Source organism: Eumetopias jubatus, unplaced genomic scaffold, assembly GCF_037043125.1.
Source record: "Eumetopias jubatus isolate StellerSeaLion01/CBP00866 unplaced genomic scaffold, mEumJub1_p1.0 scaffold_17, whole genome shotgun sequence".
NCBI classification, from domain to species: Eukaryota; Metazoa; Chordata; class Mammalia; order Carnivora; family Otariidae; genus Eumetopias; species Eumetopias jubatus.
Genome location: NW_028274823.1, coordinates 36,986,051 through 37,013,589, shown reverse-complemented (window position 1 = coordinate 37,013,589; position 27,539 = coordinate 36,986,051). Strand labels below are relative to the sequence as shown.

Here is a 27,539-nt window from a genome sequence, read left to right as displayed (position 1 = left end):
CCCTTCGTCACAGTCTGAGAAGCACCGATGTAAACTTGTAGTTCCACAATTTTACGTTATCGGATAATTTGTCAATCTTCGAGCGTTCTTTTAAATGAAGTCCAAAAATGTGGAAACATCAAATGTGTGGGATATATGCCACTTTGTACCCTTTTCAGATGGAAAAGTTGACACATTTCAGTTTTGCATCTCCCTTGTCGAACCTCTTTGGCCAAACCGGTACTGGGGCTCACCGCTCGTCCTAGAGAGAGCCCTGCCATCTCGTGGCTGGAGGCGGTGACCGCAAGACAAAGCCGCGTGCTGGGGACCGCCTGTCCTGATTGGACATAAAGACCCTTTCTCCGAGGTCTTCTGTAGTTCTCCCTCTTCCCGATAAGACCATTTTAAAGAACAGGATGGACTTTGGGAGGCGGAGGGAAAAGGGTTTCTTAAGACTGTTTCAAAAGCGCTTCCAGCTCTTGGCAAGAGCGTCCGGTTCGCGAAAGAATCACTTTCTACAGTATTTTCTAGGAGGAATGGTGGGAGATGTGAACGCCTCCGAGGGAAACCAAACATTCTCATTCAGAAGAAGGCAAAGAAGGATTGAAGTAAGGATGTGGATTTCCACACACTAACTTTTGCTGGTACTTCTGGGCGAGGCAAGCGCCTTTGAACCTTAAAGTGAATACCTATTTAAGTGGAGGGAGGGGCGGACTCCCCAGGTAAACTACAATTCCCAGCAGGCCAGAGGGGGAGGACCGTGCGGCTGCGCAGACGGGCGCGCGACGGTCATGTGATTTCAGCATGGCTGTATTCGCGGATTTAGACCTGCGAGCGGGTTCCGACCTGAAGGCGCTTCGCTCGTTGGTAGAGAACGCCGCTCACCGTGAGTCTCCCCTGCTTTGCGGGCCGCTGTACCTGCCCAGCTTCGCTGCCCCCCAGACCATCGGGCCACGTTCAGAAGGGACTCGAGGGCCTGCCCTCGTCCAGGTTTCCTGGGATCTCAGGGATGTCCCTGGTAGTTGATGCTGCCACGGTGTTGCTCTGATCCTGGGAGCGGGAAACTCGAAGGCACTTGGGAGCTCTTACCCGCTCCAGCTCCTTCTCCCATGCAAATTGAAAAAAACTGAGGCTCTGAGAGGATGGGGGATTTGCATGGAGCCCCACAGCTGATGGATGGCAGAAGGCAGGGCTTCCAAGTGTATAAGTCTCCCACGCCAGTGCTTTTAGTATCACCCCTTTCTGCCTTACGGCAGTATCAGAGCATTTCGGGGAATTGAACACAGACGGGGAATGATGTCGGAATTCAAAGAAGCGGGGGAAGGACGTGAGGGTGACATTGTGGGAATAATATTATTAAGAAGAAGGGGAGGTAGAGGGAAGACGTACTAGGCGGGTGGGAGGGAAGCAGCATGGCCAGAGTGCTAGAATGTTACCCATATTTGAATCCAAGGGAATCAAAAGCCTTGAGAGATAAGACCCTTTTTAATTATTGGATTTAATCATGACTGTTGTCTTCTTTCCACTGTAAAGTGTGGGGATAGAGAAATTTAAAAATAAGGAGGTTTCTATGGAGCCTGTCAAGTAATGGATGCTCATTAACTATTTGGGGGGCGGGGAGGAAAGAAGGAAATCAAACAGATGAGAGAACCATTCTTTTGGCATTAATATGCATTATCTGTTAATACTAGTATCCTGCCGTCCGCATTGGTATTTAAGTAACTTAAAGATAGGAGTCATAATTTTCGGTAGTCCAAATGTCCAGAACAATGCTGTATTGAGTCTGATAAAGCAAGGCCCTGGCCTCAGAGAGTTCCAATCTACTGATGGTGGGGCAGCTGGAAAGAAGTGAGCAGTGGTTTGAGGGAGTGATTATTCCATTTCTTCCTAGGAAAGGGGCCTCTTAAGGAAGTAGAAACGGTAAAAAGCAAAAGAAATGAGCGAGGAAAAAAGGTATCATACTAATAATACATCACAGAGGTCAAACAGAGCCCTGCCTCTGTGCCAGGCGCTGCTCTATATCATCCTATGCTTATTATCTTATTTATTTCTCTTGACAGTTGTGTGAGCTAAGTTCTGTTAACACCATTTGACAGTGGAAAAACTTGAAGCTTGACATTAAGTAACTTGTAAGTGGTAATACTTAGATTTGAAAGCAGGCGGTCTGACATCAGAGCCCATACCCACAATCACTGTTCCTCCTGACCCCTAATCTTGACATGAATTGAGCTGAGCCTATGTGTACAGGAAAGAGGTTAACGTTTAACAAGAATGTTCAATTTTTCTTTTCAGTTGGCTATTCAGTTGTTGCCATCAATCATGTTGTTGAATTTAAGGAAAAGAAACAGGTAAAAAACAATTTCTGAAGTTAATAATAACCAGCATTTACAATTGTCTTTGTTTATATTGGTAATGTGGAAGCTACAGATGAGCATATTTCTTAAATGCACACTCTTGTGTGCTATCTTATTTTACATGTTAACGATTGAGTCAGTGCAAAGTTTTTTGTGAAGTACTAGGGCATGGTAGAAGGATTCTTAAAGTTGAACTGATGTTAATTAAATAACTTTAAATAATTTCTAGAAGTACATTGTTATTGACTGAATTGTAATCACAGTATTTAGTCCTTTTTATTTTATTGATGTGGACTCATTACTAATTGATTCCCCTCTTAAACATGCTCATAAATGTGTATATTTTTCTTCAGACCAACAACTGTACCTTTTAGATTATTTCAATCTAAACACTATTTTTCATCCCTCTTATCCATTGATGTTCCCAACTGCTTCTTTGATCTCCATCTTTCTTCCTTTTTAAAAAAACTTATTTAGTGTTGGGGCGCCTGGGTGGCTTAGTCGTTAAGTGTCTTCCTTCGGCTCAGGTCATGATCCCAGGCTCCTGGGATCAAGCCCCACAGGGGGCTTCCTGCTCAGCGGAAAGCCTACTTCTCCCTCTCCCACTCTCCCTGCTTCTGTTCCCTCTCTTGCTGTCTCTCTCTCTCTCTCTCTCTCTGTCAAATAAATAAAAAATAAAATCTAAAAAAACAAAACAAAACTTATTTAGTGTTTCTGTATACCAGAAATTAACTTTTCTGAAAACCTCTTGTTTTAAGTTTTCCATTACGCTTCATTCCTTTAACATGTACAATCTAGGGTGACTGTTTATTGTTTTTTGTAGGAAATTGAAAAACCAGTAGCTATTTCTGAACTCTTTACAACTTTGCCAGTTGTACAGGTGAGTATTTTGTTGTTTAAGAACCATAATACCTATTCAAATATGCCCAACTTTATGTAGGGTTCTCTAACCTGCACTGTTCCTTCCTCTACCGGTCTTACTTTTCCACAAGACTCAGCTCTTCCATGAAGCATTCTCTTACCATCAATTCAGTACTTCTTTGATGATCTTTTTTCCTGAAATCCTGTAACCTTTAAATAATCTTGTTATGTAGTTTAACACGTGTACATCTTTATTTTGCTAATTATATTATAAATTCCTTGAGAATGAAAACTGGCTTTTACTGATCGTCACTATCCTTTATTGCTGGCACCTTTTAATGACTACTTTCCACTAGTAAAGAGGAAAATCAATCATTGGCATTTTGAACTTTTCTGATAGAATGTTTTCATTTATAGGGAAAATCAAGACCGATCAAAGTTTTAACTAGACTGACGATTATCGTTTCGGATCCATCTCACTGCAACGTTTTGGTAAGTTATTTTTCCTTCTTTTTGGCCTTATAAGTTGTTGTACTGATTAATATTGAACCTTACTCCTACTTTTTTTTTTTTTTTAAGATTTTATTTATTTACTTGACAGCACAAGCAGGGGGAGTGGCAGGCAGAGGGAGAGGGAGAAGCAGGCTCCCTGCTGAGCAGGGAGCCCGATGTGGGGCTTGATCGCAGGACCCCGGGATCATGACCTGAGCCGAAGGCAGATGCTTGACCAACTGAGCCACCCAGGCACCCTGAATCTCACCCCCTTCTTAAATCCCCTGCCCCCAGATATGATACCTGCCTACTCTCCCTGTCCTCAGAATTCATATAGCATAACAGTCTCTTCTACTCTTGGCACGTATATAGGGATACCACAGTTAAAGAATCCTTTGACAACTGTTACTCATTGAACTTACATGAACCAGACATAAGGTGGGTGCTAGGGATATTGCTGTGAATAATACAGACAGAATTTTTGAACTTAGGAAAGTTATAGTTTAATTGACAAGATGAGCACTAAACAGATAATTAAGAATGTGAGGAATATTTGAAAAGTTGGAGGTAGTAAATAAAGGATGCTCTGAGAGTGTGTATCAGGGGGGGCCAACCTAAGGAACATCAACTTCCTTGTTGATGTTCCACCTGGGGCCAGAAGAATCAGTAAGTGTTATATAGGTGTTGAGCAGAAGAGAGTGTTCCCACAGACAGGATGGACTGGACAGAGGTCCTGGGTCCCAGAAAAACATGGTGTTTTCTGGGAAATGAAACACCAATAGGGCTGAACCTCATGAGCTGGCTAACCTGGGATGAGGTTAGAGAGATAGGTCTGGGTGAGCAGTTGGAAGCCCTTGAACATTTTAACTGATGGAGTGAAATTATGATGTTTGCATTATAGAGACTGGATCAGAGGGGCTGAGGGGATTTGAGAGGCTTGGTGGAAGGCAGAGGATTGACAGGATTTGATGGTTGATTGGATGTAGTTTGACCACTCCCTGGTATGGCCTGATCAGCCTGCTAGGTAGGTGGTGGCACTTTTTCCTGAGGCAGGACATACAAAGAGGAGCGGGTTTGAGGGCACCGTGTTTGGGTTATAAGGTTATTGTGAGGATTCCAGTGGAGTTGTCAAATGGGTAGTTGGAAAAAGGGGTGTGGCCCCCAGAATAGTGGTCTGATTAAAGATACTGATTTGGAAGCCATCTCTCTGTAGAGAATAAATGAAGTCATGGCAATGGATGAGAATCCCTGGTTCATGGGCGGCATGTGAAGAGAAGTTCTAGGACAGAGTTCTGAGGAACTTCAGCATTTAATGGTGGAGTAGAGAAGGGGGAGCTAGAATTGGAGACTGAGGCGGGACAGTGAGAAATAGGAAAACAATGAGGAAAGGGAGAAGGGAAACGTGAGGAAGGGTCAGCAGCATCAGTGAGCCCGAGTAGTCCAGCAGGAGAGGGGCTCAAACATGTCTTCGAATATTGACAAGGGAGTCATTGGTTGCCTTAACAAAAACCATCTCCATGGAAATGGTAGGGTTGTGAGGAAATGCAGACAGTGTGTGATTGCTTGAGAAGTTGACTCCATAGGGGAGCAGAAGGCACAGGGAGGTTGGTGGATGAGAACCTGCTGTCTGGGTTTTGGTAGGTGGGAGAGAGGAGTATGCCTGCCAATGGGAAAGATCTGGTGAAGGAGGGAGAAAGCAAGATCCCTGAGAATGTGAGCAGTTTTATCTTGAGCTGGAGTGGACTCCTCTGCCATAGAACAGGAATCATCAAGAAAGGCTGGCCTCCTTTACAACAATTAGCATTGCTTAAAAAAAACGGAAAGCCCAATTCTGGTATTTTATACAACTGCAAGGCAGGGTTCTGGTTCTCTGGGCCCAGGTAGAGCTGACTTTTGATGGGTCACAAAGATGTTCATTTTCTCTTTTTATCATGAGGATCCTGGTGGACCCTTTTTGACCCTTTCCAATTGGGAGTGGGCAAGCAGAGGGCACAGAATGCTAGGTCCTAACTTTTTTCTAAGACCTGAAGCCTGCCCTGTGTCAGCGTGTCTGCCCAGCAGCCCTTCCTGCCTGCTTCCTCCTCTGATTTTTAGAATGCCTTTTCTTTTTACAAAGTAAGAGGTAAAAACTTTAAAGGTGCAAATAGGCAAAGATGAAATATCACATATTATCCCATCATTCAGAGACCCCTGACCCCTACCCCATGTAGTTAAATATTCATGTATAACTTTTGACTCCGCAAAAACTTCACTACTAACAGCTTCACTGTTGACCAGAAGCCTCACTGATAATAAAAACAGTTGATTAACACACATTTTGTATGTTCTGTGTATTACATACTATATTCTTAAAGTAAGCTTGAGGAAAGAAAATGTTATTAAGAAAATCACAAGAGGGGCGCCTGGGTGGCTCAGTCATTAAGCTTCTGCCTTCAGCTCAGGTCCTGATCGAGCCCCAACATCAGGCTCCCTGCTCGGCGGGAGGCCTGCTTCCCCCTCTCCCACTCCCCCTCCTTGTGTCCCCTCTCTAGCTGTATCTATCTCTGTCAAATGAATAAATAAAATCTTTAAAAGAAAATCACAAGAAAGAGAATATATTTATAGTACTGTACTAGATTTATAAAAAAAAAAAAAAATCCATGTATGGGTGGACCTGTGCAGTGCGAACCCATATTCAGCGCTCAGATTCATAGTTTCCCAGCCTTTTCATACACATACACATATGGTATTAAGTTCGAGATTTTCATTTTTAAGCAATAACTCTTTAACGGATATATCCCTTTCCTGCTGTCAGAGGACTGTCAGGTATTTTCTTGCACATCTAGTATTTTAATTTCTATTTAACAGTATTGTTATTGTGAACCTAATCATATCATGTTTAGTATGTGTATTTCTTGTCTCACAAAAAAAAATGGTGAGTTCCATTGAAAGCCCAGACACATGCCTTAAAAGAGTTCATATCCCCAGTGCCCAGCACACAGGAGGTGCTCAGTAAATATCTGGCAACCTCCTCCACTCACTTGTAAGAGCACGAGCTATCCAATTTGATTTTTACATCTCAACACAGTTTGGTACAGAGTTAAAGGGTAACAATGTGGGAAGGAGGGTGATGGGTGGGATCTGAAACCTCATGTGCTTAGGTGGGCTTTTCTGTCCACATACAAAGCAAAGCAGAAATGGCATATAAAAAATGTTACATGATTAAAATAAGTGCAGCTAGACCACAAGTTAGAATTCCACGTGTACACTCTTTGTTACTGTACAATAACATTCTTTTTGTATTGCCAGAGAGCAACGTCTTCAAGGGTCCGGCTGTATGATATCATTGCAGTTTTTCCAAAGACAGAAAAACTTTTTCATGTAAGTAACAGGGAAAGAAAATAGTATTTATTATTTTATATAAGAAGTCTGATGTTCTGCTTTTGCAGGTGACCTGTTTTCACTCCATCTGGAAACTCTTAAGATTTTTCATGTATACTTGGGATTCTGGAATTTCACAAGGGGATGCTTAGATGGCATGTGTTGTTTTGTTTTATTCATCTTGCTGGATATTTCATGGGCTCAGATTGAAAGAGTCTCTCAGGTTTTTTTCCTGTTTCTTTATCTCTGCGTCATTCACTCATTCATTCATTCATTTGAAATGTCTCTTAAATAAATGTTGGTCTGTCTCCTTCAAAGCTCTGAGATCACTTTAGTTTCTGCCCTTCGTACTAGTCACTGCTGCCTGTGAGGGAAGAAAGGTGCAAAGTTCTGCTGTGGCATGAAAGATGTCTCTGGTTTGGCTTTCTCCTTTGCATGCTCTGAGGTGTAGTCCATATGCCAGCGTGATCACGTCGGCCTTTAGTCTTCCAGAAGTTCTTCAGAATCAGCTGTCTGCTCATACTATGGCCCTTTGTGTTCCTTGAGCTTTTATGAATTTAATTCCTTTTGTATTTTTAAAAATTGCCATTTCCATGACTTTTCAGGAGGGAAAGTTGTTGAACACGTATATTTGTTTTGTCAAGTTGAGACAGAACACACTGGGTATTTTATTTTATTTTTTTCACTCTGCGCATATTAAATGATTACAGGAAAGAAAAAAAAGTCAATGGTAATACAGTTTTTCAGGAATGTTTTACTGTGTAGAATAGGCATGGCTACTTTTAGAAAGTTCTGAATGTTGTTTTTATCTTGATTCAAGAAAATAGCCATCTACCAAAACTCTATCCACCAAATGGATACTGCAGAAAAAAACAATGTACTGGTCTTTGATGTTTTAATTTTATAGCCGAGTTCATTTTTAAGCAAAATCGGTTCTAAAATTATAGGATGATTTTCCTTAAGTTTACCCAGTAGATGGAGCTGTTGACTAAGGAGGCTGGTGTATGATTAAATTTAGTTTTTAGAGCAACTATCAGTTCTTGTTTATATTACTTCAAGGAAATAGCACAAATTATGAATTTTTTTTAATTTGGTGACGCCTTTCATAAAATGCTCAATTATACTAATTCTCAAGAATTTTGTTTCAGATAAAGGTGAGTAGGATCAAGTGGTTCTCAGTTATCAGAAGCTCCTATGGAACTTTCAAAAAATCAGGCACGTTCAGGTCTCTACCACTGGAGATTCGGATCCATTAGGTTTGGGGTTGTTAGAGTAACTTTTTTTTTTTTCCAAGTCCCACAGGACATTCTCATTCAGTGTTGAAACCCTAAGGAGGAATATGAGCATATCCAAGTTCGTTAAATAGCAAAAGATTTTAGTTTTCTTATACCAAAACTTTAGTATACTTAGTTTTCTCACTAAGTAATAGCAACTCAATTATAATGTAGACTGAAGGTTGGCATGTACCTAATTTTTTGTTGCCCATTTATTTTTTTAATTGATTCTGAAGTGCACACAATTTACTTTTCCATAGTCGTATAACATGGTGGGGAGGCACACATTTATATATCCTTGCAAAGACTTCTACCTATTTATTATCTTTAACACAACAATCCTGGGAATAAACAGGACAATTACACCTTATTACCCTCATTTTTTAGAAGAGAAAGTTGAAACTTAGGCTAAATGATTTGCTTTAAATCTCAGGTAGTATGTAGTAGAGCCAGGACTTTTGGGTTTTAGAATACATTAAAATTTCACTTAGCGATTTTATCTTATTACAGTTGACCCTGAAACAACATGGGCTTGAACTGCACAGGTCCACTTTTATGCAGGTTTTTTTCAGTAAATATAGTCCAGTACTATAAATGTATTGTTGTCTAGCTTACTTTGTTGTAAGAATATGGTATATAATACATATTACATACAAACGTGTTCATTAGCTGTTTATGTTATCGGTAAGGCTTCTGGTCAACAGAAATTAAGTTTTTGGGGAATCAGAAGTTATATGTGGATTTTCAACTGAGTGGGGGGTTGGCACCCCTCACCCCTATGTTGTTCATGGGTCAGCTGTATTTGTTTTTCTCAGATTATTCAAAAGTGTGAATTTGAAAGCATGAACACATGCTTTATATGGTGGGTAGAACTGTCAGAAACACTCCGGAAGATGGAATAAAGCTGTAAATAACACACAAGGTATTTGTTTGGAATTGACTATGCAGATATACTCAAAAAGTTACATGAAAACAGTTTTTAAAACTGGAACATCTTCCTCTTATGTGTCCAGATCTTTCCCATTCATGAAGATGCAGTTAAAGTTAGCACTCTCCCAGAGTTCTATAGAAAATCAATTTTAAAAGACATTTTTTTTTTTAATCATAAAGGTTTTACAAGTATATCATGGTTTGGAACAGGGTCAAATGCAAGCATTGTGTTGCTTAGCAGGTTGTATTCTATAAGTGATTTTATTTGTTTGGTTTTTAAGTAGATTATCTAGAATTTAAGCAAGCATCCCTGTAGATGTGATATTCTAAAACTAAGGTCTCTAAAATGAGTCATAAAAACATACACACACACACACACATACGTTAACCGTTAGTAGTTTAAAATCTAACCACCTTAAATAGCATTGTTTCCATGGGAAATAACATATGATTTCCCATTTGGAGTATATGGAAGATGTCTCAGGATAAACCCTCCCTCCCCAAAGTTACCCCAGGGGATAAGGCAGAGATGAAAGACTGTAAGGGGAGTCCTTTAGCCAGGACTTCTTGGGATGAGAGATGGCGTGGAATTTGGCAGACGCATTACCTAGAAGCTTCGGGAACTTCTTGGTTACTCCCATTTAGGGATTTAAAGCGACTTTAGTTAGTTACTCCCATTTAGGGACTTAAAGCGACTTCAAAGTACTTGATTTTGTACTCTATCAATTTTAAAAAATATTGAGCTTTTATCCCCAGGACATTGTTTATTTTCTTATAAATTATGGGTATGTTCCAGTATATCAATGTGATTTTTGAAATAATATACACACACAAAACAAATTTTAAGAGAATGAATTAAAAAATAAATGGAAATAGAAGGTCTGTTTTTTTCCTTCCAAACCCCATGCCTTAGCCTTTGAAGAGCATTGTTGTAGAATATGATCGCAACACCTGAGGCTCTTGAGGAGGGGGAGTACCTTTCAAGGCAGTGCTCCTCAAGCTGTGGTCTGGCTTCACCAGACAGGGCTGTTTCTCCAAATGCAGGTTATTAGGCCCTACTTATCCCTGAATTTATCACTGGGAGTAAGGCTGATAATTTCCATTTTAAATAAATTCTTCAGAGAAGTTTATATACACACACTTCAGATTGAGAGGCACTGTTTATGGCCATCTCTCTTTTCTCTGGGGAAGTCTGGCTCTCCTTTGCATATTACTTGTCATAAAGTACGAACATGTATTAACCTTACACCCATGAAGGGGACTTAGGAGAGACTGAACCCCTACCCTCCTGTTCCCCCAGTTCCGTAGAATGAAAAGTAAATGTATTTGTGGGTATATGCAGTTTGGGGAATATGCCTTCCTTAAATCCTCATAGGAGTCCTTGGCCAGAAAAAAGTGACAAACAGTTGATAGGAATTCATACGCAACTTGGCAAAGCCACTATATTCAGGTTCTTAACTGCAAATATTATTTGAACATAATTTATTCTGTTTTAGTGATTTAGAGAGTATATCATTATAATGTAAAATTTGCTGTTATTTTATAGTTCTCTAAATGTATCAATTAAACATTTGGATTAATAGAAAGTTGAATAACAAAAGAATTCAGTTGAGACATTTTAAGTTTGAGGTGTCAGAGGGAGCCAAGGGGAGCTGTCCTTTGTAACTGAACGTTTATTATAATATGTGTACTTAAGGGATAGTTTTTAATTAGCTGCTGTTATATAAGAGGGAGAAAATGAGCAATACATTAGTTAAAAAGTAACCTAATTTAGCCTTATTCTGGGGAAAAATGCTTAACGGACTTTTAAAAAATGAATCTGCTTTTTTTTAAATGAAAAACAATAATAAGTTTAAACAGTACAGAGTGGTGTGCATTGAAAAGTATACTTCCTTCCCACCTGAAGCCCTCCCTTTTCTCCAGAGGCAATCATTACTAACAGTTTTTGTGTATCTTCTCAGCAGTAATTATTTACGTACTCCTTCCTTCCTCCATTCCCCTCTTCCTCCCTCCATCCTTCCTTCTAACACCGTGCTTTTTTTTTTCACCTAACAGTATATATAGTTCCATAATACCAATTAGAGATGTATGTCATTCCCTTGAAGGAGTCCTCATATTCCATTGTATAAAGGGACTATAATTTATTGAAGCAAAATAAAGGGATATTTAGTTGTATCTAATCTTTTGTGATTGGTATTGCAGTGACTGTCCTCGCACTAATATTCTTGAGCATTTGTTGGGTATAAGGCTATAGAATGTGTTTCTAGAGGTTCTCTACAGGATACGTTCCTACAGGCGAAATTGCTGATGTGTGCATTTAAAATTTTGATGCCTGTTGCCAAAATGCTTTTCAGGACCCTGTACTGATTTAAAGACCCTGTGAGTGCCTGTTTGTTCATTCTCTTGTTAGCAGTGGATTACTGGACTTTTGGATCTTTGCTATTCTGATAGCTTAAAAATGGTGACCAGAAGCTGAACTTGTTATATCTTCTATTCGGAGCTTTCCATCCATTCTTACCAAATTTTCAATGAGTCTTTTATGAGGTGGACAGCAGTAGTAGTTGGGATGGGGCAGATTCTTTATGAGCCAAGTGTTTCTGCCAAAACAGCGTTCTTTCCAGGCTTACTAAGTTACTATGACTGTCTAAAGCCAGGCAGCCTCTGATCACTGCTTGCTTCCTGAAGCCCTGAGAGGGGGTAGGAATGACCAAAGTGGGAATTCTGAAGAAGAGAGGCAAGATGGGACATTCCTGTCACCTCTAAAAGTCCAAGTTGGTCATATGGGGCATATTATGACCTGCTCTTTACCCCCCTTCCTTACTCTGCCCTCCCCCCCTGGCCATAGCACTGATGTTGCTTTGCCCGCAGAGCCAACCCGGCATTTTGAATTTGCTATCAAGCCTGTATACACCAGCATTGTCAGTAAGGCTTATTTTTAATACAGTACAAAACAGCCAATTCTTTCTGTCACTGTAAATCAAGTAAAGGCCAAATCAGAGCCAGACATGGTATCTAGCAGTGGTTTTGGCCTATACTCTTATGCTCGTAATCTTTCCCCAGCTTTATTTTGCTTCTCTGATTTTCCATTTATCCTGTTTTCCTTATCTATTTATTTTCTTTTGTATGTTTTTTTTTTTGTTTTATTTTTGTAAGCCACTTCAAACCTCTTTTGGAAGTAAATGCAAAGTATTGATCAATAAGCAAGAACAAAAATTAGAACAAAGGCAAGGGAACTTAAAAGTTGAAAAATGCATTCACTATCCTTTGATTTGTAACAGCTCTGCTTTGGCCACTTGCGTAGACTGTTTCTCTTGTAGTTGGAACAAAATTGCCGTCAGTAGGGCCATGTCAGTATTTTTCTAGCCCCTCAGTAGTCTGGTAGGAGCCACAGGGCTGGGACAATTCCTGGCACAAAAATAATCTGTGGAATAAATGGACCGTGCATATATTCCTTTGGCTTGTTTTTCTTCGTGGATTTCAGAACAGTTAGTTGCCTCTTTTCTGGAACAATCTGATTTGGCCTTCCGGAAACTGGGCCTCTCTTAGCATGCCATCCTTATGTAGCAGACCATGAGTTAGAGGGTCTCCAGCCTCTGTCTGGTGAGATGATCCATGGACACATCACTGTGCTCCAGCTAGGTTATAGTTAAACCATTCAAACCAGATGTGAAGGAATGGCTAATCATTGACAGATATATTTCAGCACCATTATGATGCCTTTGGACTGAACCATACCTATACTTCTTTAAATCAGGTTTGACTGTATCTCCCATTCTTTTTTTTTTTTTCCTCTCATTCTTAATGTGTGCCGTATTTTCTTTTGGCTTTACCTGGTTTTCTTGCTTCTTGACAGGTTGCTTGTACACATTTAGATGTGGATTTAGTCTGCATAACTGTAACAGAGAAACTACCATTTTACTTCAAAAGACCCCCTATTAATGTGGTAAGTGTTGTACTTTCCCTTCTATATGTGAATCTCTGCAAACCCACACTAACAAACTGGAAAACGGACAAAAAGACCTAGTGTTCTTTAGAATGAAAAACCGAAGGCTAGGTGATAAATAGGCAGTTTAAAGAAAAGAGGATTCCATTTTTGAAAGCTGACTAAAGGTAGAAAAGGATCTTAACACAAAAACTATCCAGTAAATTATTAAGATGTTTTTAAAAGGCCTTAGAAGCCAGAGTTTATGAAGGATATTTCTTAAAAGGATAACCATAACAACAGACACTTAGAGCCTGAGCATTGAACAGTAAGGGGATAGGGCAGTCGAGAAAGAAGAGGTAGAGGAAAAAATACAGAGAGGGTTCCTGAGACACCAGCGAGCTTGGGCGGGCGGGAAGATGAAGGAGCCGGGCGCAGAAAGCCCAGTGAACGAGGTCCAAGCAGGATGAAAATCTGCCCTGAAGCCCGATGGTTCGCACAAAAGCACAAAAGCCCAGAATGACTTTTATAATAACCTCAGAAGGTGGCCATGTGTTCAGGGAAGTTTTTCTTCCTGCTCCTGCCACAGAAGTCTTCTCATTACCTTTCTCCATAGTTTCTCTGGTTCTTCCCTACCCCTTGTCTTCCATCTTTCACGCCTTCTTGCCGGTCTTCTTCCATCTGAAAGGTGGGAGGGCTGCACCTCAGCCGGCTCAGTGTGGCTGTCAGGCGGCCAGGTCCTGGGCAAGGGTTAGGATATGCCGTTTGAGAAGAGTGGCTTCCGAACCTGTCTCCCCTTCTCAAGAATTCCTCTCGAAGGAGACAGAGGGTCTCACAGACAGTCCAGATTCCAAACCCAATCCTGTCAGAATTGGAAAATTAAAGACTTACGTACTTTTTCCAGATTGATCACTGCCCTCTTCCATCTCGTGGAATCACAACTTCCTCGAGCTTTCTTTTGCTGTCGCTGCTGCTGAAGAATTGGCTCAATGCCAAGAATAGGGGGGCACAGAGGAGAACATTGATCTGTGTGGTGTGCAAAAATCGAATCGTGTGGAAAAATTTAAGTTGGCTTATGTTCCACCCCTAAAAATATGCTATTAAAGAACTTGAAAAGCACTCAAAATTTTAAAGTCACGTATATAAAGGGAAAACTAAACCAGCTCTTTCCTGATAAATACAGAGAGTGCTACTGAACATAAAGCAATATTTATTAAGCTCAAATCATTGCCCATGTTCTTGCTGGTACTTATAAATGAGTAAATAAACCCTAAAAAAAAACCCTGAATTATTATATTTTCGAGTTGGAGATCTGTGTTGTTTTTAGCAGCTCACCTCTGCAATGTGGTAAAACGCAGGCTGGCAAGGAGAAGCCATTCAGCTTGTCAGTCACAGGGTGGGGACAGTTCTGGTTGGTACCCTGTCAAAAGAGATCTCTGAGATGCTCCAGCTACCTGCGATAAAAGGCACAAACTAATACAGTACCCAAGGTGATGGTAGTCTCGTTGGCCTCACATATTGGTCCTCTCCAGAGGTAGCAATCTCTGTCTCTAGAAGCTTGCCAAGGCTTTTTACCAACCTCCAACTACCAGTCTGGTTTCTGGAGTTAGGTGGTACAGCCACTCTGTAAATTGCTATTCAACTTGCAACTTTTTTACCTTTCTCTTTGTCTTAATGAATAAGGAAGGCCATTTTCTAGACTTCTTTGCCTGACTAAACCCACATACGGTACTCTGTCCTTGTTTGGGACAAGAGAGTAGCCCATGATGCTAAGGCCAAGTCCATGAAATGGACGGACAGCAGTGTACAGCACATAATTCCTCACGTCCTACAGCAATGGTAGGCTTCTCAGTGGCTGTTTTGGCAAGGGCTTTCATTCGGTTCCATATGAATGTGCCCTACTGTTCAACCCAGATTGTGAGCTTCTAGAGTGCACCAACTAAGGGTTGGGCCTTTTTATTTATTTATTTATTTTAAGATTTTTTATTTATTTGACAGAGAGAGACGCAGCGAGAGAGGGAACACAAGCAGGGGGAGTGGGAGAGGGAGAAGCAGGCCTTCCGCTGAGCAAGGAGCCGGATGCAGGGCTTGATCCCAGGACCCTGGGATCATGACCTGAGCCGAAGGCAGACGCTTAACGACTGAGCCACCCAGGCGCCCGGGTTGGGCCTTTTTAATTACCTAAAATCTTGCCTGCAATGGATGCTCCTTAGAATTTGTCAGTCAAATGAATATATGTCTAATTTAGCATATCAAGGTGCAGCTTGGGGAACATGGCCAAATCCTGCTTGTCATCAGTCTTTAGCTGGCTGTCAGGGTCTGGTGACAAGCGTGGTCAGGGAGGGAAGTGGGGCACTGGGGCAGGGTGAGGAGGATGGCATGGGAACAGTGGCAGTAGGACCGCCCACCCTCGAGTTCCATCTGTAGGTTCAGGAAAACTGCCGTTTGATGGATATTTTTGGCTTAATTCCCATATATTTCAATTTAAGAATTCTGAAAAGTAAAAATTTGACAAGTGAGAGGGATAGGCAGTATTTAACACAGTGTCTGCTTTTTTCAAAATCTGGTGTGAACATTTTACATATGTTGTTTAATAAAAACTAGATGATGGAGTGGAAGGAAAGGCTGTGCAAGATTATTTTTAGTCTTCATCTAGTGTGGAAGTAGGCTGTGGTGTGAATTGGTCAGGAAGCACAAAAGTCTATTTATTCACCACCCATTTGAAAGAAAAAGCTGAAAACATGTAATAAGAGGTAGCTAGCTTATTGTTGAGGGCAAGTAAGAGTTGTATGATATGTATGTATCTGTATCTAATATCTATTCTAGATAATGGAGCTGTATGATTTTACATTTAATTTCTATTTAAAAACGGAAATATACTCACCATGAAAGTATAGAACATGTGGTAAATGTGGGTAACAGTTAAGTCTTAAGTCCCTGTCCTTGCATGCTTCTTTGGATTTGAGAGTAAACTTGTCTTTGGCTATGAAAAGTTGATAGGTTGACTTCATAGGGATCACTTTATTGGGCACAGATCTTGATTTGAATAGGATTTGTATCCTTTTCTTTTGTGGTGGTGAAAAGCAAGATCATTAAGATACTTAATTCATTAGTCTTCTACCTAGAGGCCTTAAGCCATGTAACTGTCATCACCTCCAAAGGTTGGGATGATAGGTTGGAGGGGACAAATTTCCAGTTATAAGAAGAAAAACTTCTGAGGATCTGATGTACTCTCATGACTGTAGTTAATAGTACGGTGTTGTGTACTTGAAAGTTGTTGAGAATAGATCCTAAGCATTCTCACCAAAAAAAAAAAGAAAAGAAAAAAAATTTTTGACTACATTAACTACGTCAGGTAACGTATGTGCAAATTATGTGGGTCTTAGTAATCATTCCACGATGTATATGTGTATCAAGTCATTGTATTGTATACTTTAAATACGTACAATTATATTTGTCAGTTATTCTTCGATAAAGTTAGAAGAAGATGACGGTTGGGGTTATGAAGGAGGGCCCAGGAGCTCGAGCAGCACACCAGAGCACTCCATTTGTACAACTTAGAGCTCGCATCCCCTGGGTTTTCTTCACCACGTGCTTAGGGCACCATAATATCAGTTATGTGATTCCCTTTAAAATCTACAGACCTCTTCTGGCATCTAAGTAACTTGTAGGAAATCACAACATATCTTTGCCTTCCCTTTGATTTTTTTTTTCGGTGTTATTGCCATTCAACAATGACTTCAAGTTAATGGAGTTATTTCAGTGCTTCCGTGTGTTTTGCTCCCTGATGTTTTCCTCTCAGCACTTCCTTTAACTGTAATCCATTTCTGTCTTCATGGTCCAATTAGTCCCCACCAAGAAATGTCCAGTAAATAGTGTCTGAAGCAGTGAAGTTGTTCCAGGAATCATGCCATATATACTTGAGTTGGGTGCGAGTGCTTTATCAACTTTATTTTTCATCGCACATATTGTGACCCTAAATGTATTGAGTGCTTTATCGATCCAGTGCTTAGACCAGTGCTAGCACACTTGCTGGTATCAACAATTTTTGTGTGGCAAAAAAAACAGAAAGTTAAAAGAGTGGTGAAAATATTTTCACATATATCGAAGGTAAAAGGCTAATCTCCCTAATGTATAAAGAGCTCCTAGAAAATGAGAAGCTAAAAAACACAAATGAACAGTCCCCCAAAAATGGATTAAGAATGTGAAAAGACATTTCACTGGAAAGGAAATACAAATGGCCCTCAAAAATGAAAGATACTTAAATTCATCATAATAGGAAAAATTCACATTAAAAGCACCTGATTGGCACAAACCCAGGAGTTTGATGATATGCTCTGCCATAAGGTTGCGGGGAAGCAGGCATTCTCCTACATTGCTGTAACAGTGTACATTGGAGCGATCCCTACGGGGAAGTGGGTAATTTGGTAGCAACCATCAAAATTACAACTGCCTTCCCTTCTGACCTTGTGTATGAGTTTCCCGGGGCTGCCATAACAAAGCACCACAAACTGGGTGGCTTAAAACAACAGCAATTTATTGTCTCACACTTCCGGAGGCTAGAAGTCTGAAATCAGGGTATCATCAGGATCATGCTCCCTCAGAAACCCAGAGGAGAAACCTCGGCCTCTTCTTGGCTTCTGGTTTGCCGGCAATCTTTGGGGGTTCTTGGCATGCAGCTGTGTGACTCCACAGTCTCTGGCTTTGCCTTGCGCCGTGTTCTCCCTGTGTGTCTCTGGGTCTTCACGTGGTTGTCATGTTGTAAGGACACCAGTCTTGGGATCAGGGGCCCACCTTACTCCAGTGACCTCCTCTTAACTAATTACATCTGCAACAGCCTTGTTTCCAAATAAGGTCACATTCTGAGGTACTGAGGGTTAGGACTTCAGCATACCTTTCAGGAGGGTGGGAAGGGGGGACACAATTCAACCCATAATACCCAGCAGTCCCACTTGAGTGTTTATTCTACAGATATATTGAAACAACCCAAAGTCTACCAGTAGAGGCATGGTTAATTCCATGCCATAGCTCTAGAGTGAAATACTCTGCCGCTATAAAACGCCCTCGAGTCAGAGCAAGAATATGGTGGGCTACCTTTTGGGTAAGAAAGAGGAAAAATAACATATACTCATATTTACTTGTGTTTATATGAAGACACTCTGGAAGAAGACACAGAAATTAATAGAAATAATTATGGGAGGTGGGGATGGGGCAGATGGGAGCAGAGATACAAGACTTTTTATTGATTTCTTATGTTACTTTCGTTTGTGAATTATATGAACAAATTACCTGTCTTAGATAATGATACACCAAAAGGGTGTTGAATCCTTTTGAACTCAGTAAAGTATTTTTATGAAATTAACAGAGAATCTGTATATTGTCCTGGTAATCAACTCTCTATTTTCTTCCTGTCATCTTAAGCTTTGCTTAGTTCTTGCAATTTTACCACCAGTTTTTCTTGATTCAAATATCACACACCTGCCCTTGGTTTATAGCATCATTATGACTTATTTCTCATTAGTATAGAAATCTGATCATCTCCCTATTCCAGAACCTTGGTCAGAGATGTGAACAAAAACCAATCAGGCAGACACTGTCATTCTTTATGAAGAGGCTGTTAGGAACAATCATTTGAGGAGCTTAAGGCAATTTACATTAGAATGGTCTTAGAAGCAGGCCCAGGTAATGAGTCTGTATTTTATCCATCTAAAAATTTAAAGTGTAGTATTATGAAAGAAATAGTCACAAACGTCAATAGCACATTATGTATAATTTCTCTGTCTCAGACTTTTCTTAACTATTTAAAAGTGAACCTGATTAATGTACTAAGAGCAAAATCAGAACTTTTTTCTTAAAGACTAATTAAGCTGATGATTGTCTTCCCTCCTCCCCCCCCCCCAAAAGAGAGGAGTTTTTATTTTGGTCTCATCCCCAGAGGGGACTAAAATTATAGATACAGTTAGGAAGACTTTCTGACCTGGTCCCCCAGTTCTGTGTATCATCCACATCTTTTATTTTCCATCCACATCTTTTATTTCCCCTCTTCTCCATCCTACTGCCTTGTGTTTTAGTTCAGCAAATAGAAGGATGAAGAAAAAATGTCAGCTTCTTTGACTAATTAGTAGTTTTGGTAAGAGAAGTAGCCAAGGGAATAGTTGAGAATATGGCTGAAGGAAGTGTTTTGGTTTATCTGTTGAATAATTAGCCAAGTTCACCCTGGTTCCTTTTACATGAATAATCCGCATTATTACATAACCTTTTTTCTATAAGCTACCATTTAGCTTACAGAAAGCATTATTACATAACCTCTTTTCTATAAGCTTCCATTTATCTACTCAGAATATAAATATATTAAACACTTTTTGCATAAAAGGCAGTTGTGTGTTACAAAGAAATACCATGACACCAGCTCTCAAGCAGTGCATAAGACAGGCAGGGAGACTGAGGTGCACATTTAACTATGGCACAAAAAGTATCATCACAGACACCATTCCCAGAAAGAATCAACACAAGCCCAAGGATTAGAGGTGGGAAAAAGTCGTCAGGGAAGATGGCAGTATGGAAAATCGCATGTAAATTTTAACTAAGCTAGTATCAGATATGTAAGGAAATCTGTAATAAAATCTCAGAGCCTTAAGGCAAGAGGAAAAGTTAATGAAGAGAAGATTAGGGATGGGAGAAAGGAAGTCTCTATTCAGGGAGGGAAAGTAGGGGGGCCTTACACGTACACCTGAATTAAATCAAGGTGGGCTGCCAGTTCTAGAAGAAGACCGGTTTTTCCGTTCCCTGTGCACCTTCAGAAGTAGACCTCCAGCAGCCACAGCTGACCACTCCCAGCTCATCCTCTGGGTAATAGAAACTCATTTGCCAGGCGCTGCCCGGTTTGTGCCTGCTGTCCTTCCTTTGTTCATTCAGAAGACCACTGCAACCAAGGGACTTGGCCCTGCCATGCTAGCATCCTTCAGATGCTTCTCACTGCTGAGTCTGCCTGCAGTCCTAAAGACCTGCACAGTCGCTGTTCCCACCGTCCTTAGCCTCCACTCCCACCACAGGGCGCCCCCTCACTCTATCTTCCCCAGCCCATGACCTTCTCTCCATGCTCCCACACTCCCTCCAACCCCAGAGCCTCTCCCTGTACTCCTCCCTCAGAAAATGCTCCTTTCTCTACGATTCACTCAGTTCCTTTGTCATCCACTCCTAAACTTCTCCTTGATAGCATTACCACAGTTGAAGTGTTAGGTTTTTGTGTAAGTATTTGATAGTCCCCCTAGAGTAAACTATAAGCTCTGAGAAGGGAGGATCCATGTCAGCTTTTGCTCACCGTTCCCAAACATAGTTGCCTGAACACATATCTTGTGAATGGATGAAGATCCGGAGTTGCTCATCAGAAAAGATGGACAGTGTAGTGGTGGCTTTCAGTTCTGTCTCCACCCCTGCCAGACTGTTTTCTTACCTGTGGATGCCTACCTATTAAGAATGTCTTAAGTAGGAAAGAAGTTTCTTTTTCTCATGTAAAAGACCAAGCTTGTCTGGTGAGCTGGGCGAAATAGTTAAGAGCTCAGGCTTCTTTGATCCCTGAGCCCAGCCAAAGCTCAGGGCCTCTAGAAGTAAAGAAAAAGGGGAGAACAGATATTGGGGGCAGCTAGCAGTCTCTGCCACAATGCCTTATAAAGGTATCATAAGGGTTAAATATAAAGGTAAGACTCTTAGCACCTGACACATGGTACTTCCTTCATTCAACATATGTAATAATTGACTCACCTGCGGGGCTTTCCCACCCCTATTCTTTGAGCTTTTTTCAGCTCTTCATTTCTTTGTCTCTTACATTCTTGGGTCAAATTTTTTGTTTGTTTACTGTGTTTGCAAACAGTTTACCCTAGGTGTAGGGAGCGCATCTCCATTTTCCTTTTAATAGTTGATAGAGGAATAGCCCATCTGGCACCCCACTGGGACTTTGCTCTGCCTCAGGATTCCTGTTTATATAAAGTCAGCTTCCCCACAGCTAAGATAAACTCTTGATCAAACAGAGCCAAGCATCTGCCTTCTCCTGTGGATGGTGCCATTCGGGCATAAATCTGCCTTTGTTTAAGGCTGTACCTCGACATGCAGGAGGTCTGTGGTGGGGTTGAGGAGGGAGATGAGGGAGAGTCTTAGTGAAAAGAAAGCAGGACAGTGTGTGTTGATCCTTGACAGTTTATTTTCTTTATCTCCTGTGAAGGCAATCGACCGAGGCGTGGGCTTTGAACTCATCTACAGCCCTGCTATCAAAGATTCCACAATGAGAAGGTACACAATTTCCAATGCCCTCAATTTGATGCAGGTCTGCAAAGGAAAGGTATGGTTCCCTAATTTCAGGATGTTTTTCAAATCTAGCAGTTTATTCTTATTATTAATATACTGGAATTGTTTAACCGATTCCTTTTCCCTAAAGCAGAACGTTCTCAAGGCCCGGAAACAAATTCTCCCATGTCAATGAGCCCTGCAGGTTTTAAGGGAAAGAAAAATATCAAAGGAAGAATAATGCAAGGGTGGGGGAGGAAGATCTGTTGAAACCCTTTATCTTCCAATAAAGACTTTGTAGTTTACCTCCTGTACAAAGAATGGTCTAGATAACAATTTTTTGTCATCAGTGAGTTGAATTAAGATTATATGACCTTTTCAACTAGTTTTTTAAACCAATTCACCTTCTGTAAGATCTGGTGGGAAGGCTTACTCTGTTTCTTGTCCTGTAGGGTGCTGTTGGTCCTAAGGTCTTTCTTTGACTTTGATTCTTTACCTTATCTTTAAAAGAAGTTGGTATTTGTAGAGCCTTAAATGTTAAAAAGTGATTACTGGTTATTTGTATTAGAAGACTTTTCAATTTTTTTTTTGTTTACATTTACCTGAGATTAATGTTGATCACTTTCTATTTTGCAGAATGTGATTCTATCTAGTGCTGCAGAGAGGGTAAGTCTGGCATGAGTACTTTGTTTACACTCTTCAAGTTATAAGACTTTGAAACATTTCTAGAGGATAAATTAATAGTAATGTAATGAATGCTTATTGCATATTTTCATTTTGAACTGCCTGTGCCCATTGCAAGTGCTGAAGAGTGAAATGTGTCCCCATTTCTTTTGGGCTGCAGGTTTTGTTTATGTGAAGTTTTTTCTTTATGCTATCACAAAATGCTTTCCGAGTTCTTTTAGAAACTTTTGGAAACTTAAGGAAACCATCAAAATTATAAGGACTTAAATTGATGCGATTGACTCCTTTATTTTGGGATACTTAAGCATCCTATTAAGTTACTGCAAATGAAATCATTGAAATGTTATGAGTAACTTCTCTCCTGTCTATTTTTTGTTCACTTTATTTTAGCCTTTAGAAATAAGAGGCCCATACGATGTGGCAAACTTGTATCCTTTTCTGAGTTAGAAGTTGTTGAATTGTTCTTTTAGGAAACTTGGAATTTGATGTGATATTATAGTTTAAGATTTTTTTTAACCTTTTACTGTGAGTTTACCAACTAAAAATTTCAAAGACAAATTATATAGGTTGTGGAGAGCTCCATCCTTTTGTTTCCTGGGTTAAGGGTGAAATAGAAAAAGGGGAAGGAGGGACTCTCTATCATAAAAGCTTAGAGCGGGTCTCTTCACAGATGCCTGTTGCATTCAGGCTAGAACTGCTGGAGAGTGAGTCTCTCTTGGTGTGGCCAGGGGAGCTGGCGTTGGCAGTAGGGTTTCTGTTAGTCCCCTGTCCGTGGCTGACGCTGGCTTGAAAGCCTTAATGGCCCCTCCAGAGGACTGCTGTTTGGGCTGTCCGAAAGTGACGCCAAGGCCGCCGTGTCCACCAACTGCCGAGCAGTGCTTCTACATGGAGGTGAGCAAGTTCTTCCAACAAAAACACCAAATGCTCATGTTAGGAGCCAGGCTTTTTTAATCAGACAATGGAGCCTGGTTTACTTTTACCATCCTGCTCTGCAGAGCTCCTTCAGGCTCGTCTTTGCTCAGCCTGTTTTAACTCTGCCCTTCACTTCAGGCTTTACTTTGTGTACTCTGTGGACTGAACATGGTCTGCGTCACTGAGTGCTGAACGTGTCTTCCAAGCTCTGCATGTGTGTCCCTGTCTACCATTTTCCTCCCTCCTCTCCGGACAGGCACGCTTCCCCTGCGGAAATCATTGTTTGCAAGAACTGAAATGTGAAAAATTGATGCTAAGCCATTTATTCGGAACACAAAAACAACAAATACATTTTAAAAACCCAGCTAACAAACTCAAATAGTATCTTTTCACATTTATTACAACTCGTGATCCTTTTTCTCATTTGTTTTTGTTTACGTGCTCAACTGTGTGCACACTATATATTTTTTACTCACATTTCATTTACATATATCTACCTCTTCACCTTAATTCCACTACTTGAAGCCACTGAACTTCTTATTCATCAGATAAAAATTAAACTAGAAGTATTTGATATGCCAAGACTTCTGAGAATGAAAATGAGGTTTTATTAAAAGAAAAAAATTTAGAGGCACCTGAGTGGCTCAGTCGGTTAAAGTGTCCGTCCAACTCTTGATTTTGGCTCAGGTCTTGATCTCAGGGTCGTGGGATCGAGCCCCACGTCAGGCTTTGTGCTCAGCACGGAGTCAGTTTGTCCCTCTCCCTCTGCTTCTCCTGCACACACTTGCGCTCTCAAACAAATAAATAAAATTTCAAAACATACTGTCTCGGTTCCTTCCCTTTTTAAAAAAAAGAAAAGAAAAAATTTACACTTTGGATCTGCTGTTTTATCTTTGTTCTCTCTGTGATTTTTAGCACTAGCAGTAGTGGTCACGAAGCAGTTTACTTGATATCACCTAGATGAATTTAAACTTCAGAATAGGGCTACATGTAGACTAGGTTATTTGGCATATGAATAGGTGAGTTATTGAGGCCTTGTGTGTTGTGTCTAGATTTTAATGATCTGTTCTCCACTTGGGAGAACTGATTCCTGTATTGACTTACCATAAATTAGATGATTTTGCTTCTGTTTTCAACATTTTTAGTTTGAGATAATTGTATTAGGTAGCCTAGACCCCATCACGTAAGCTCTGGGAATATTCAAATTAATTAGGACTTTATCCAGATTGTCTTGAAATTAGGAAATAGTTGGTTCATGCTTTGGTTGTTCTGCCATTATTTTTGTCTGTTTTAAATGAACATAAGGAGTCATCAAGATTTTGGATAACAATTGGTGTTCCAAAATAGACTAAAACAAGAAAGGGAAACTAATAAGAAAATATAATGGGAAAAAGATGAAGTTCTACATTGACTTCAAAAAACTCAGCTAGTCAACAGAGGATATGTATAAAGCTAGGCTTTTATGGAAGCTGAACTAAAGGAAGCCTGTGGACTTTAGGTGGCATTACCTTCCCCCTAGTGTGACAGTCCTGGTTTATGGCTGCTGTCCCTGCAGAATTAACAGTACATCTGGAGGATGCATTACAGTTACCCTGCTTTTAGCTGACATTTGGCATCGATGTTAGACTGCGGTGTGGTGGGTTCCTAAGATTGTGAATTCAGCCACAGGTTACACTAGAAGAAATAAAAGAATCTAAAGCAAGGGGATTCAGAGTCTCACCATTACCCTCTGCGTTGATGAAGTCCCAGCTGGCGTGTGTATCATCCTGAGTGCCCCGTTCCAGAAGGACAGCAGTGCACGGGAGTACTACCAGTCTGGAAGCCTTATCGTGGAGTGGTTGAAAGCAGTGCTGGAATGGATACCTGGAAACGGAAGACTTAGGACACATAGTAGCTGCCATTCAACATGGAAAGGCTCGCTATAGGGAATCAGAATTAGGTGGGCCATTCAGGGTTCCAGAAACCAGTGACTAGCAGCAATCTTGAGGTTGTAGAGAAGGGACAGAGGAAGTTGGCATTTTAATGACCTTAAGAGAAGTTTGTCCCTTTGATAAGTTAAAACGCTTTAAATAACTGGCAAAGATTTAGTAGACTTGGTAAATTAATCCTGATAAATGAGAAGGCCATGCTTATGTAACTCTTCAGAATTGATTTTGCTTTTATTTGAAACAAATCCTAACTGAATTTATATTTATCAAAGTTCTTTTGATTCTCTCTCTCTCTCTCCTCCCCAGTCCTTATTTCATAAGGACTAAATTTGGATCTTTTCATGGCATTATGGCCCTTAAGCTACCCCTCCGGCCCCGTTTCCCCCTAAATTTTTCACACTTCTCCTTCACACCAGCTTAATGTCCCCTAAACATACCAGGTTCTTCTTACTTCTCTCTCCGTGCCCTGCAAAGGAATCCTCTCCTCTCTTTTCCTTTTCCTGTATTCCTAGTGTTAACTTTTGTTACGATACCTTCCTGATTCATCCAGGCGGAGTGTCTTCTTATGGGTGCCTCCATTCCCATTACATTTGCCCCTAACGTGCTTTTATTTCTGTGGTAGGCGTCTCGGTGCCCTCTGTAGATGACACAATGCCTGGCCCAGTAGTACATTTTTAGCTGAAATTGGATAGATTTAAGTTGAACTGTGCTGCCAGCCTGACCTAACACCTAATAATTCCCATTCTTTATCCATCGTCACCAGTATATGAGAGATCGATAAATGTGTGAGTTTGATTTTCTTCGTTCACTCAGCAAGTATTTATTGAACACCTGTTAGATAACCAGGCATTGCTGGGTGTTGATAATACAATATGATTGATTCTTCAGAGGTACATAGATGACCTAGCGAGGGACCCAGATATGGTACATGCTGTAAAATGAAGTAAACATACGTCATCACCGTGGAAGCAACACAGTTGACTATTGACCGGGCTGTCTTGATTCATCTGCCTTTCTACCATACATAAGACATCTGCTGCACCAAAGTCTGTGACTTGGGCCCTGGCTACATAAGATACATGGACAGACCATTCAAGAGAACCTGCCCTGCAGTTTTACCCTTGAGTAATCCCTTTAGAATGAATTAGATGTAAATGATACACTGATTACATGTATACGTTGGGGAGGAAAAGCTACTAACAATGAATGACATCAGTATCCATAGCAGTTCATTCTGGTTTTATCATGTACTAGTGTTGTAAGTCAAAGTAACATGGTGATACTTGTTAAACCACGTCTTTTTAAATCATGTCTTAATTTAAGGCCTATGGTTTCCCTGTTTGTTTTATAGAAACTAGAAAAACTGCTTTTGGAATTATTTCCACAGTGAAGAAACCTCGGCCATCAGAAGCAGATGATGATTCTCTTCCAGCTTGCAAGAAAGCCAAGTGTGAGGGCTGAAAAGAATCCCCAGTGTCTGCCTTCTTCCTTTTGATAGTCCGTCAGCCACAATAGAAGTCAAACCTTTATGATTTACTGTTTTCATTCGGAGCTAGAAATCATTAGTCTATAAAAACATTTTATATTCAAGCCTTTAAAGTAACAAAACCTAGTGAAGCAGTAAAAAAGAAGACGGCCCACTTAATGAATTTAGATATACTTTAAGAGAAAATCAGAGATGAGTTTATTTTTTGTGTTAAGTGATAAAATAGCCGGTATAATTGAATAAGATGTTTCCATATTTCAGGAGACTCTTTAAAAATGTTTCTTCTTCATTTAAAAATACATGCTTTTCGGGCACCTGGGTGGCTCATATGGTTAAGCGTCTGCCTTTGGCTCAGGTCATGATCCCAGGGTCCTGGGATCGAGCCCCGCATCGGGCTCCCTGCTCCTTGGGAGCCTGCTTCTCCCTCTGCTTCTCTCTCTCTCTTTCTCTCTCCCCCTCTCTCTCTCCCTCTGTCTCTCATGAATAAATAAATAAAATCTTTAAAAAAATAAAAATACATGCTTTTCTGCTTTACTTGATATACATGGCTTATTATTTTTTAATCTTTTCAAAAAGGGGTTCTTTTGAGGCCTATGAAGACATACTAAGGGGTTGGCTTTTAGTTGATTTGTTTTTGTTGTAAACCTCTCTCATTGTATTCATCAAGTCAGAGTTCTTTCTGAAAGGAACTGCTATAAAATTTGTGGAAGGAGAGAGAAAGTACGTGTAAAATTACACATGGCCTCTTTGTTTGCTGGTTCTTGCCTCCGTGATGTTCTTGAAATAGAATTCCCTCCTTTGAGGCGGAAGTCCCTGAAAACCTAATATTGATTTTCCTAATAGCAGTATTAAAAATATCAAACCATTGTACTCAACCAACTTTGGAAATAATTTTTTTTTAAGTAGCAGAATCATTAAAATAAATGGAAGTAGCCTTTTTTGCGAATATCTGTATTCATGTTATGTTGATATAAAGAAAATAATTTCAGTGAGAAAAAGGACACCATTCTGAGAGAGAATCATATTTCTTAATTGTCATACTTACTAATCAAATGAGAAAAATGAGCATCATTTTAA

The 27,539-nt window shown here is 40.4% G+C and overlaps 1 protein-coding gene across 2 annotated transcripts; it reads left to right on the top strand.

Annotated features, from left to right (window-relative positions):
* Window positions 1-761: 761 nt before the first annotated feature.
* Window positions 762-27,368, top strand: RPP30 (ribonuclease P/MRP subunit p30). 2 transcript variants are annotated; one of them, XM_028098917.2, is made up of 11 exons: window positions 762-865; window positions 2,272-2,327; window positions 3,157-3,213; window positions 3,612-3,686; window positions 6,975-7,046; window positions 13,104-13,193; window positions 21,391-21,507; window positions 22,089-22,118; window positions 22,527-22,564; window positions 22,948-23,027; window positions 26,328-27,365. In XM_028098917.2, exons 1-11 carry the CDS (start codon window positions 784-786, stop codon window positions 26,435-26,437), a joined length of 807 nt encoding a protein of 268 aa, XP_027954718.1. In that variant the 5' UTR covers window positions 762-783; the 3' UTR covers window positions 26,438-27,365. The 2 variants fall into 2 exon arrangements, with proteins under 2 accessions (XP_027954718.1, XP_027954719.1); XM_028098918.2 differs by lacking the exon at window positions 13,104-13,193 and having other exon boundaries at window positions 26,328-27,368.
* Window positions 27,369-27,539: the final 171 nt, after the last annotated feature.